At 37.3% G+C, this 12,814-nt stretch overlaps 1 protein-coding gene across 4 annotated transcripts in view; it reads right to left on the minus strand.

The window, feature by feature from the left end:
- LOC135689703 (kynureninase) overlaps nucleotides 1–12,814 on the minus strand; it is a 122,705-nt gene that overhangs the window by 18,868 nt on the left and 91,023 nt on the right. The window contains exon 1 of one of the 4 annotated variants that reach the window (XM_089108615.1): nucleotides 3,624–3,800. The exons of the other annotated variants lie outside the window; for them this stretch is intronic. Coding sequence (XP_088964741.1) covers nucleotides 3,624–3,771 — 148 coding nt within the window. The 5' untranslated portion in view covers nucleotides 3,772–3,800. Of the gene's footprint in view, nucleotides 1–3,623; nucleotides 3,801–12,814 lie in introns of those variants that run through there. 4 annotated transcript variants of the gene reach the window in all.

The raw sequence follows: 12,814 nt of genomic DNA on the forward strand, positions 1-12,814 counted from the left end.
CTAGCCCTCCCCCAAGATTGGTAAGACTAGATTGGCCACTGTAAGAAAGGCCAGATTAGTTTTTCAGCATGCTTTTAGAAAGAAGGTAGCAGATTTTATTCATGGCCAAAAATAAAAGATGTTTGTTATGTACCAGAACAAGACATTATTTGCAAAGTTCCAGCACCCATGACTGCTTCAGGACGGCAATATCAGTTCAAAGAGACTGAAGTGGAATAGATTGAAGAAATATAATTAGATTTTCCTTTCACTGCAAAGTCTTATTTGCAAAGGCTTTTTGCCTAAGATTTACTGAAGAGACATGATTATAGCTAGCCTAAAGTTTGTTGAAATAAGTTTCCATATCATGAAAGAACAATGATTAAATAGCATTAGTCTGCAAATGCAGTTATGAATTTTGTAAAAGTTTAAATACCAATTGCTTGAAAATGGAGAGAATATACTCCTGGAAACTCCTGGCTAAATTTGGCCTTGAATGGTGTTGTCAAATTTTTTCTATTAAAACTTAAATAGATGTAGAAGAAAGACATTGAAGTACCCAATTAAAGAACAGGGGGCACAAATGAAACTATGGGGGGTTAGGTTTGACAGTTCAGTGAATTTAATAGCATATTGAGAATTTCCATACATGAGAGGTACAGTTTTGTGGACCAATTCATACAAACACAAAATTCTTCAGGGTTTTAAGGTTCTAGTTTTCTTTCAAAATTCTAACCAGAATCCAAAATGGCCACCATGTGCCACTTTTTGGAGAATTTCGATACAATTAAAATCCCCGGAACATCTAAACGGTTTGAATTTTAAGAAAAATCTTTGCATATATGCTTGTGATATGGTAAGGCACTTTCAGGCAGTAAATTAGCCAATTCTGAGATGGTGGGTGTCAGAATAATCTTTTTCTCACTTATTTGACATAGAACCATAGAGCTGAAATTTCTAACATTTTTTGAAGCTGAAACACTGCATGTGAATTACAAAGTAGATCAACAAAAGTTAATGAGAAAGTTGATGCTAATTGCTCGAAACATCATTAGCCCAAATGATGGACACTTTCATCAAATGGAAATGAAAAAGACCATACTGAATGGACAAAAATCATTCAAAACCTCAAGCACATTCACAATGCATTGCAGTGGCAGCTCGTGTATTGGGGTTAGTGGGGCTAAGCCCCACCAAAGATTTCCAAAAAATAAGTTTTAGAATCAAGGTCCATCTTTATTAATTTAGCACTGTTCACTAATTTGGTTGCTTCGAGTTTCACTGTTTGTCCATTCTCTAGTTTGTTTGTTTAGGTCCCACTGCCTGTGGTTCTTTTGAAAACTAGACAAACATGCGTATCAGAAACAATCTCCTGAGCTTTTGGGGCTAGCCCCTAACTAGCAGAGAATGCACCAATCAAGTGCCTCTCAGAGCACGCTCAATTATTGATCAGGTCAGAGTAAAAGACAACTGGTCTCATGACTGGCTGACCATTGAGCAACTAACAAAGTTCGATCGATCAGTTATGACATACAAAAATATCAGCAGACAATGTCCTGAAAGCCTTTGGGATGAATATCATCATAGGACCCAGCACTCCAACTACAGAACAAGGAATTGCAGGGACCTACAAATCCCAAGAAATAACCTTGAATACGTCAAGAAAGGCTTTCACTATTCGGCTCTAAAAGCCTGGAACGATATTCCCATCAATATCAAAGAGCTCTCTACACTTAGTAAATTCAAAAAGCAGCCCTGGAAGAGCAGCTGCTATAAGATAGATTACTGTGCATAATTTAGCTTTAACTGTATATAAATTATATTAATGTAACTAGGGTATTTATTTTCTTATTTGGTATTTAGTTGTAAGCTGAAGGGATTTTTGTGTATAAAGAATATAAAATGAAAATAAAATCATGACTTGACTACCGTATTTCCTCTAATGAGCACTGCCCTCTTATAAACGCCGCCCTCTATTGAACGCCGCACCTTCAGGCAACCATTTATAAAAAATGCCGCCCTCTGATAAACACCGCCCTCTATACTCCATACGACCTCGTTTTGGAAATTTCTCCAAACTTAATTATACGACTTTTTTAAGCACAGATTTGGTTTTATTGTCATAGTTTTAGGCGGGATACCATTTTTCATATTGTTTGAGCTTTTATTTTAGATTTTACCGAGAAATGAAGTTTGAAAACTTGTAAGGGATTTGACCGCAAAAATCGTTTCGGGGGGAAACTTTACCCCCCTAGTCGCCAATCACGGTCAAATCCCTTACAAAGTTTTTATCTTTATGTTGTCATAAAATCAATATCGTCAGCAATATCATAATGAAAACTTACAAGTAGACTAAAATCATTGCTGTCAATCCGAATCTGAGGTCAAAAATTTTGTACAAAAGAATTTTTCAAAATGAGGCTGTAAGTTGAATTGGTGTATTGAACACCGCATCTTGAAAAGTGGCGTTCATTAGAAAACACACCAAACAAGAAGTAAGGAATCGTCTAAACGTTTACTATTCGAATACGATGAAAGTTTTTATCTCATAGAGACGAGGACTCTGACCGAGACAGGGATATTGACATTCCTTGACTTGACATTCTTTTTATCTTTTTTTATCACAGCTTTATCTGCTTTTCCATTAGCCTCTCAAATACCTTAGACATTGATGGCAAGACTGAAATAGGTCTATAATCTTTCTTAACAAGAGGATCGTCTTTCTTAAATATGGGTGATATATCAGCTTCTTTTAGGCTTTCAGGGAAGCTGCTGTTTTCTACCCATATGTTAAAATTACTATGAAGAAAAGGGACAAAAATTTCACAATTTTCATGAAGTATTTTTGAGTATTCTTGAAGTAATTAATAGCAGCACTTTTTCAATCAAAACCTTCAAAATGATGATAGCATTGTTGATTAGAGGTGAATAAGAATGGAAAAGCTATTTATCATTCTTGGCGTTCCGTGTTCATGGCTTTAGATTTAGAATATTACGTCATCAGCCCCACCAAAAATTTACCCCACAAGCCGCCATTGATGCATTGGTTTCTTTATTCAAAAAAATCCTGCATGTGGGATTATCAGAGAGGCAGGATTAATGTTTCAATATATAGAACAAAGGTGGGAATATTAGAGAGACCAGGAATATAAGAAGCATGGAAAATGAGGAATGGTCATTGATAAAAATTTCCTAAATACTGTAAAAGCTCTATTAAGCCCCACTCTCTATCAAGCCCCCTCTCTATTAAGCCCCATCTCTATTAAGTCTCTCCTTATCAAGCAAAAACTTTAAATAAGCCCCCCTCTCTATTGAGCCCCCACTTTAGCCTTTGATGTCAAACATAGAAGACATGCACATTTAGTGGGTCTCTTGAGGAGGGGGGGTGGTGATGATAAAAAGGGTAAGGGTATTAAATACGGCCTATGTAAAGACCGTATTTCATCAGCATTTCAAAATTTCAAAGAAAATGTTGTTTAGACCAACCAACATACGAAAGCAACATTTCAAAAAGGGTGGTCCTTAAAAATTTTCCAGTACCCAGAAAAATGTGTGTGCAGCCTTATCTTTTTGTGTGCATTAGACAAGCCTCTGAAAAAATCTTGTGGGAAGTCGAGGTTTATATTGAAATGAGACTGACTCACTTGGCGGCAAATTTTTATTTTTCGGATATTGGAATTCTGATCGGCAAAACTTCAGTTCATCGATACTGTCAAGGTGTGCTGCAAGTTTTTCATCATGTATATCACAATTCAGATCTTTGGCGAGTTTACGAAGGGTTTCCGCGGCCATCTTGCACGAAATGCATACACGAGGTTTTGCCGCCGCCCGAACGAGGCTAAGGTGGGGACAAGGAAACTGAGGTTCACTCAATGGTATACGAGATTATCACTTGATTAATTATCACTAGTGATAAGTTTGCGATTAAGTCATTTTTTTGTGTGATTAATTTGATTTTTAGTGATGAAAGTGATTAATTTTTGACTAATTTGTGATTAATTTGTGATTAATTTGTGATTATTTAGAAATTGAATCAAAGATTCAAAAGTGCTCTCAAATAATTTCATACGCAATAAACGTCGTTTGAACACGTGACGGTAAACCATTTCATAGGCTAAATTAAACCACAATATTTCATAAATTAAATGACAACCTATCATACCAGTTTGGCAAAGATCTTACAAAATACCATATGAAATTGACAAAGAAAAATTAGTAGTTCAGGGAGAGGGGGGCGGATTCAGAGAAAAATTTGACCGTTGCAGATTTGCAAAGGAAAAAAGGTGCAAAAGTTTAATAACATTGAAAACAAAAAATGAGTTATATTTCATGAACAGCAGCATTAGCAAAATTTTAAATCGATATGATATATGATGGGTTTTCTACATAATAGATACAGGGGGTGGCATTGGCTGGAGTGAAAAATAGTGAGCAGTTGTTGAATACCTTGCGAAAGACAGTAAGGCAAAATGCATGTTTTTTGTTGTGTGGGCTATCTACGTTCGGCATGAGAATTTGAATATGCATCAAAAAAGCTATCTTTCCTTAACAGTAGCATTAGCAACATGGATGCAAATAGCCTGGAATTAGTGAACAGTTGTTGAAAACCCTTTGAAATACATTAAGGCAAATGCATGTTTTCCGTTCTGTGGGCTGCTACTTGTGTCATAAGAAATTGAATATGCACACGGACCAGGGCCGGTCTGGCGTCAAAATCGCAGGGTGGCAAGCAAACTCAAAGGGCCCGATTTAGGGCACACCCACTAAAAGCCACTAAAAGTTTGAGCCACACCCACTAAAAATGTGGCCTTAAATTTGGATAATTAAATAAAAATTGGTAATAAAACAATGTGCTAAACAGCACCATTTTATCGATTTTAATTCTTAAAATTCGGACTCAGTTGAATCCATACATTTCCTCTCGTGTAACTCTTTTCGAAGAAGTGCAGATGAATCGACAAATTGGTCGATGGCTTGCTCATAATCAAGGTGAAAGTTTTCTCTTCGCTTGAAATTATCAATAGCAATAGCAGTTGTATAACAGTGTACTGAGTGGGAATAAATACAATGAACAACCGTTCCAACCCCCTTCCCAAAAATTTTTTTTCCCACAGCAGTCTCTGATATTTGCTGTTTCATATTATCAAAATATGGATTAAAAATGTGACCTGTATCAATTCTCAACTAAAACATAGATGTTTTTCAATCAAGCAATTTTTGTCCATTCCAGGTCAGATACCCTGGGTACCAGAGCCACATAAATTCAAGAGCGGAACTAGAAGATAAGAGTAAGCTCCTCCTCTACTCTGCTTGGTATTATGTTTACGCGCTCGAAATGTTGTGGTTCTGGTACCCAGGATACAGGTCAGATTGAACACATGGCGGAAATAACAGAAACCAGGGTTTGGTTGGTTTGAAATGCTTGTAATGGGACTTTAATCGCAAAGTAATTTTTTGTAAGCCATTAAGTCTTTTTCATTTGATTAAAGAATTTTATCAAGCGCGGGAAGGACCCGTAAATTTTTTTTAAACAGCGCCTGGGTGGCGATCCCCACTTTGCCACCCGGGCCAGACCGCCCCTGACACGGACCCAAATAGCATTAGCACCACAACACGGATCCAAATAGCCTGGAATAAAAAAAACAGTGGTTGGACACCTTGTGAAAGGCATTAAGACAAATGCATGTGCTCTGTTCTCTGCCCTCGCAAGTGAAGCCCTCGCTTTTTTTGAATTAAACTGTCATTCCTAAAACTTTCACCGATATAAAAAACTACAAGTTCCAGAAATATAGAACTTGATTATCAAACTTATCTGTGGAAATTACAAGAATCTGATAAAAATCATTTCCCATGAATGTAACTGTTGCAATTGAAACTGCGAAATTCGGTCTGGATCCGCCCCTGTAGCAATGGGTAAAAAATGACTGCTATCAGGCGTTGTTTTCGGTCAGATCAACTACAGTGGCATTTGGGCAACAAAAACAGCAATGGTTGTTTCAGTGACCCCGGCATCATAACGAGGCCTTCATAACGAGGCCTTAAGATTTAACTATACTCTCAACTTTGAGCCATACGTTTCTGAACTCAATGTATACTTAAATTTCAACAGCTTTCACTAGTTTTGTATTTTTTATCAATTGGTCATTCAAATTTATACGGCGCGCTACTTTCCAAAACATTTGTGTACAGTGCACATTATCTTTTGGTGATACAAAACTTGAAAAAAAACATTTTAATAAAACTAAAGCTTTTCGTCTGACACTCTTCAGAGCATAAAATGTCAGAACATAGATCGAAATCTCTACGCTAGGAAATATATATACCCAGTTGTGGATCGAAATGGATCGAAATAGGCCAATCAGAAACACGAGCACATGACTGTTAAGGTTGCTCAATTAGTGCCCAATCCAAACAGTGCACATTTCACGCCTGAAGATTCTCTGCGTGGAAATTTTCAAAAGACGTCAAAGCCTAAGTCTTTCTTTTATGCAGGACATTTTTAGAGTAAAGATATCAAATTATTCTTTATGGCACCCTTTCGATTTGCAGCCGTAACAAAACCAAGAAACCAGCGGCGGTTAAGGCACTGCGGGACCCGAGACCGAAAACATCTGCGAGGCCCTTATTAGGTGCAGGGTCCCTTCTGTCTACCATTTGCGCGGGGCCAGGGGCCGTTGCTTCCTGGACCCGCTAAAACCGTCTAAGATATATAGAGCCAAACATTTGGAACGAGTTTGCATAAGAGCGTAAAATAGCTGAAAATCTAAGTGAATTGAAACAAATTATTTAAAACCGGATTGTCCAATCTGAAATCGTAATTTCTGCGAATGCAAAAATACTTTATTTTTGTAAATAAGAAAAATCATGCTTCTGAATCGAATCTGATTCTTTTTCATATCTACACTATTTAAAGCTAGAGTTTTCCATCGATTTAAAAATGAAGAACAACAACAATAAGTGTATAATATAATTGATCAGATACAAGCTAACTCAAGCTTGAAAAGAAGTCATCACTGCATTTCTTATTCGTAGTGGCAGGCAACAGTGACTTTTAGGCACAATTTCACCCCCAATTTTGCCTTATAGCACACCACCTAGTTACTGTTACCAAAATGAAGGAGAATTCTTGGGGTCATATGTAACTAGCTTTTCAGGGATTCTGTGCTCCCCGGCGGGTCCACTCTCATTGTCAAGTGTAAGCACCCGTGTCTTCAATATCTCTAATAAAGGGGTTCAATTTTGTCATATTTCTAGGACATGAAAATTGAAAAAAGGGTGTATAGTAGAGCAACCTTGCTTTAGCTTTTAATTTTCTTTGTTTTACCTTATTTCAACTACTTGATTTCAGGAAAAAGGGTATAAATTCCATTTGTTTTCAAAGAGAAGGGGAATCAAATTGGAATCATATAAGGGTCAGTTTTCTAGACCCTCAGATACGGGTGTGTTCACTTTAACGACTGCTGGAAGCTTGTTAGTGTGAGATGACCCAACGGGCTGTGCTCAGTCCGCAGCTTGCTTTAAGTCTGTTCTAATAGAGTTGTGCATCACTTTCAGTCTGGGCGCGAATATCATACAAAAATTATCCGAATTCATTAAGCTTTAAGAAACGGAATATATTGTTGTCACTAGAAACACTAGAATGAAACATTCACAAAGAAAATAAAACCATTCACCTACGTCAACTATTATAACTCAGGTTGGTCTTGAGCCAAGGGCTGTTTGGTGATACCTCGGCATATACCAGGTGAGTTACCTTTTTTTGGTAACTTTGAGGTCAATTTTGTCGATTGAAAAGCGGAAGTTTCTAAGAAAACCCAGCAAAGAAAAAGACCCAGTCGGTGTCTTTAAGCGCAGGAAAATATGTAAGATCCCAGAATATTCACAACAAGAAATGTTACTTAAAACAGTGATAGTTTGAAGTTAAAGAAAGATTACTTTGAAAACGATTCAACCGCACAAGACGTACACAAGAAGATTGGATGCCGTCCTAAAGAGTGCTACAACGGATAAACTGGTATCCTGTGAAGGCTTTGTGATCTTTCTATACCTTCTTACGACAACGCGCAAACTTCATTACGTCATAGCAAGTCGAATATGCTCAGCAATTACGATAGGTAACTAGGGGCTCCGAAGCAGGTTGGAACGGGGGACCAAGGAAAAACTTATTGCCGATAACAAAAGATTATGAAAAATCTTTGTCTTCAAGCCCCCCTTGGTCAAAGGCGCTGACATTGATAAGCTGAAGCATTTCTACACTGTATTTACTGATGCATGTTATGTTAACATAATTTTTCCATAATTGCTCAGAAAAGCTCGCAAAATACGAAGGTACATTTCGATGTAAGCATTCCATTTACAAACAAATGACAGTTCAGAGCGCTAAGAAGATAAATGATGAAACTCAAATCCAAATTAAAAAAAAAGATTTTTTAATAAGGAAGGATAACGAAAGAATAAAGTAATTAAAAATAAAATTGAGCAGCAATAGCAACAGATTTGAATATTTCAACAGGTATGTTTCATTTTCGCGAGACTGTCCTATTATTGGTCTCGCTGCTACGATATATAGCTTCAATTGAAAGTGAGATAAGAGATTTGCTCTGTTGAACGTGATAAATCAGAGCTTATTCTAAGCTGGATTTCGGCCCTTTCTTGAAACTAGAATGTAAATGTGGAGCTGGATATAAAATGTTTGCTTCAACTCAGCGAGGGAGGGGCAACTGCCCCCAGTTTTCATCCACCACTGCTTTTAGAGCAGGTTTTCAATCGGTTTAGGAAAATTTACCCTAGCAGCAGAAATATTTGATATGAACTCTGTAGATAAGGAATTCCCTTTTCGATTAGAATTATTTCCAATGAAACATTTCGATCTTTCCCAGCTTACATTTTCTCCGTTTTATTTGTAAATTAAAATGGGAAGAATTATTAAGCAATAAACTCATTTTTATAAGAATACCAAAACTTTTGTTTGACCTTGATATTCTTAACAAATTTTCGATTTGAGCCTTAATATATTCTTAAAGTATTGTTACTTCTTTTAAAATCTTATATTTCTTCAGGGGAGCATAGTTACAAAAAATTCAAAGGTTTTAAAGGAAAAAGCTGCCCTCGAATAGAATCCACACTTATTGAAAAACGAAATATCTCAGTCATGCAAAACTCCGTCAGCATAATAGCATTATAATGACAACTGTTAAAAAATGAGACACAAATATGCGGTCTGAGGCTGAACAATATATTTATAACTTTCTCAAAAATTGACGGTTCTGAGCCTGAATATTCTTGTAAATAATAATTTTATAGGAAAAGAATGTAGGTAATATTGGGATATTAAGTTTCTTTCAAAGGGTGAACTGCCGAAAAAACGTTCTAGTTTCTATGCAGAGCACATGGCCCAAATGCATGCTGGTGTTGTCCAATATAAATTCAAATAATGTCTTGCCAGTAAAAAGTTGTTTTGACAAACCATTTGTTATCTAAATCTTATTCAAGAACATGTATCATGTTTTCTGGATGTTATTCAAAGGTAGCAATCATGTTTTTTATGGTCAGGGTCAAGGGCATCGGGCCACGGGGGCAGCAGGGCAGCCACCCCCGTTGCCCTTGTGGTGCGGGGGTAGCACGTGGGCAACAAAGTGTCCTTTCAAGAAATTGATTTCTGAGTAATAATGATTCACAAGTATTTCAATGCTAATAAAATCTAGGTTTCAAGCACCTCTTGGTACCTATATGCAAGATAAAAGTCAATATTTTCCATTTTGATGAGGACTTTCGGGAATAAAATCGGGTGAAAGGAATTTCGGGAATAAAGTTTGACTGTGGTCTTGATTTAAGGTATTTTTTATGGGTGTTGCTTTCGTTTCCGAGAGTCCTCAGGGCGTAGCAACGCAAAGTTTCCCTAGGGTCTATGCACCCAAAACACCGAGCCTGTCTCCCTTGATAGGGCCTCACCTACCACCAGGGTTCGTCACTGGCTAAACGACGATTCCCGATCTGTTTCATCAGAAACTTTAACACCCCAAAGTGTCTTTTCTGCTGGTCCTGCCCCCGTCGTATCACGAAGTTTCCGGCGCCTCTGGTCAGGGTCAAACAATTTTCTTGCAAGCACATCTCCGCCAATTTTTCTCCAAGGTTTTAACCGCCCGGCCTTACATCACACTTAAAACAAACTATCAGTATCCATGAAATCTTAAGATTTAGGGTGCAGTTATGATGAACGACAAAACAATCCCTATTACTGCGCATAATCGTTCAATCGCTGTCCAAGTGGTTATCAGGACAAATCCAAAGTGGTACAAGAAGCTGTCCAAAGTGGTACAAGAAGCTGTCCAAAGTGGTACAAGAAGCTGTCCAAAGTGGTACAAGAAGCCTTTGTGCTTCTTGAATGAACATTTTGGATGACAAAAATCTTATGGTCGACGAAAACATGGAAACAGATTTCAAAATGCTCATTCAAGAAGCACAAAAGCTGAATCACAAAAAGCTAGTGTACCCAGGTCATGACCTCCCAAATGGGGCTTCATGAGAAACAATCAATGTCAAAGTGCCGCGCCCTTTCCAAGGGCTAAGGGCGTGATGAAAATCCATGGACTCCTTTTTTATTTACAACTCTCAGCTGTCCAGATTAGTCCCGATATCAAGACTTTGTCCCAGATTTTGTCACGATCTGAAGAAAACCTTTTCAGTTATGTTGTATAGGTAAAATTGCTTGCAAGAGTGTTTTTCTAGCGAATATGTATCATATCAGGATGAATGCAACTTCCCATCGAAGCTTAAACTGGTGATATTTTCATAAATTCATAAAAAAGAGGATATACATGTTAGGAAAAACTATAGACCAATCGCGGTTCTCTAACCAGTCTCAAAAGAATACGAAAGACTTGGAATCTCAGATGAAACCGTTTTCACTAGGCTTCCTTAGCCATTTGCTTTGTGGATTTCGAGAAAACTATAGTGCACAACATGCTCTACTGCGCTTCACTGTAAAATGCAAGATTAGCCTGGACGCCGGAAAGTGTGTCGGGGCTGTCTTTATGGACCTATCAAAGGCCTTTGATTGCTTAAACCACGAACTTCTGATAGCAAAGCTTAATGCATATGGATTCGGCAGAAAAGCTTTATTGTTCATTTATAGATATCTAGACAAGAGGAAACAAAGAGTGAAATTAAATGGGTCCTTCAGTGAATGGAAAAAAATCGACAAAGGTGTTCCACAAGGGTCAGTTCTATGGCCTCTGTTATTTAAAATTTACATTAACCATCTGCTTTTGTTTGTACCAGACATAGAGATATGCAACTATGCAAATGTCACAATTCTCTATGCAAGCAACATTAACCCCTGTTTGAAGTTAAATGGGAACAGATGCCACTTCATGACCTTTGACAATCAAAATAATGACTTAGCCATACAAATACACAACAACCTAATCAACGAAAGCAGCGAAAACACTGTGTAAAAAGGCTAGCCAAAAACTACACGGCCTCTCCCGCATTTCATGCCAATTTAGCTATTGCCCACTTGTATGGCTGTTTTGTGACAAAAGCCTAAATAATAAGATAAACCATATACATGAAAAGGCACTGCGTATCGCATGCAAAAAAATGTGTCAGATTTTGATACTCTCCTGATTGAAAACAACTGTGTGTCCATCCATACACAAAAGACACCTGCAGCTACTAATGATTGATATCTACAAAACTGTACATAAACTCAATTCAAGCTTTATGAATGAAATGTTTATACAAAAGAGTAGCCACTACCACCTTAGAAACAGTAGATTAATGAAAATCCCAAAAACTCGAACCATCACTCATGGAATCGAAAGCTTGTCCTATTTAGGATGTAAGCTTTGGAACAATCTACCAAAAAAACTTGAAAAACCAAAATACTCTTAATACCTTTAAAGTAAATATCAAACAATGGAAGGAAAATTGCAACTGCAGGCTATGTAGAACCTTTGTAGCACAGGTCGGGTTTTTGAAATGAATTATCTAACATGATTATTTTCAACTATTAATCTAGTTAAATCCTAGGTATTTTAATGTATTTCTTTAAATAGCTTTAATATCACTGCATATTTTTATTCCTAAAAATAGTAGGCTTTAATTAGCTTATCTTTTAGCTACTACTGTAAAGAGCGCCTACTGTAAATAAATGAAATATTATTCTTATCATTATATCAAACCATTGTGCCGCCGAGTGCCACCTCGGGCAGTAAGCGATATGAGACGTTTTTTATGATTAAGGACGCATAATATTGAATAAAAGGTCGAGCTAAAATATAATTTTTCATGTATATAGTAATGCATTTAATAGCTTCCAACTTCCAGCTTTCAATTAATTTTTCAATAGCTCATGAAATTTATTTTATCTTTCGCACTTGTTGATAGGGAGGCCCCGTCTATGCATTGGTCCGGGGGCCCTAAAATGTTATTGCGGCCCTGGCATTGCATCAAAAATAATATTTGTGCAAAATGTCCAGCTGCCATATTCGGGAGTGATGTAATTCCATTCCACACCAAGAAAACTAAAAGTTGCGTATCGGCCACCGTTTGGGTCAGTTTGAGTTGGAAATACGCAATTTCGCTTGCTTTTTTTGCAAGTAAATAACTCCAAAGAAAAATTTTGTTTGAAAATTTCTGGAGGTTAAGGGGGACTTTCTCGCAACAACATAATTACCCGGAAATGCCACTTTGCTATAAAAGACTCATTATACTATACTGCTAACTTCAAAATCTTTACGGGTTGAGTGGTGTACATACCTGCTTCTGGCGATTAAAAGACGTACCCCCCCCACCCTTGTAGTAGGACGCTCCCCAGATCACATGACCTTTT

Source organism: Rhopilema esculentum, chromosome 5 (genome assembly GCF_057945365.1).
Source record: "Rhopilema esculentum isolate cy_ngs chromosome 5, ASM5794536v1, whole genome shotgun sequence".
NCBI classification, from domain to species: domain Eukaryota; kingdom Metazoa; phylum Cnidaria; class Scyphozoa; order Rhizostomeae; family Rhizostomatidae; genus Rhopilema; species Rhopilema esculentum.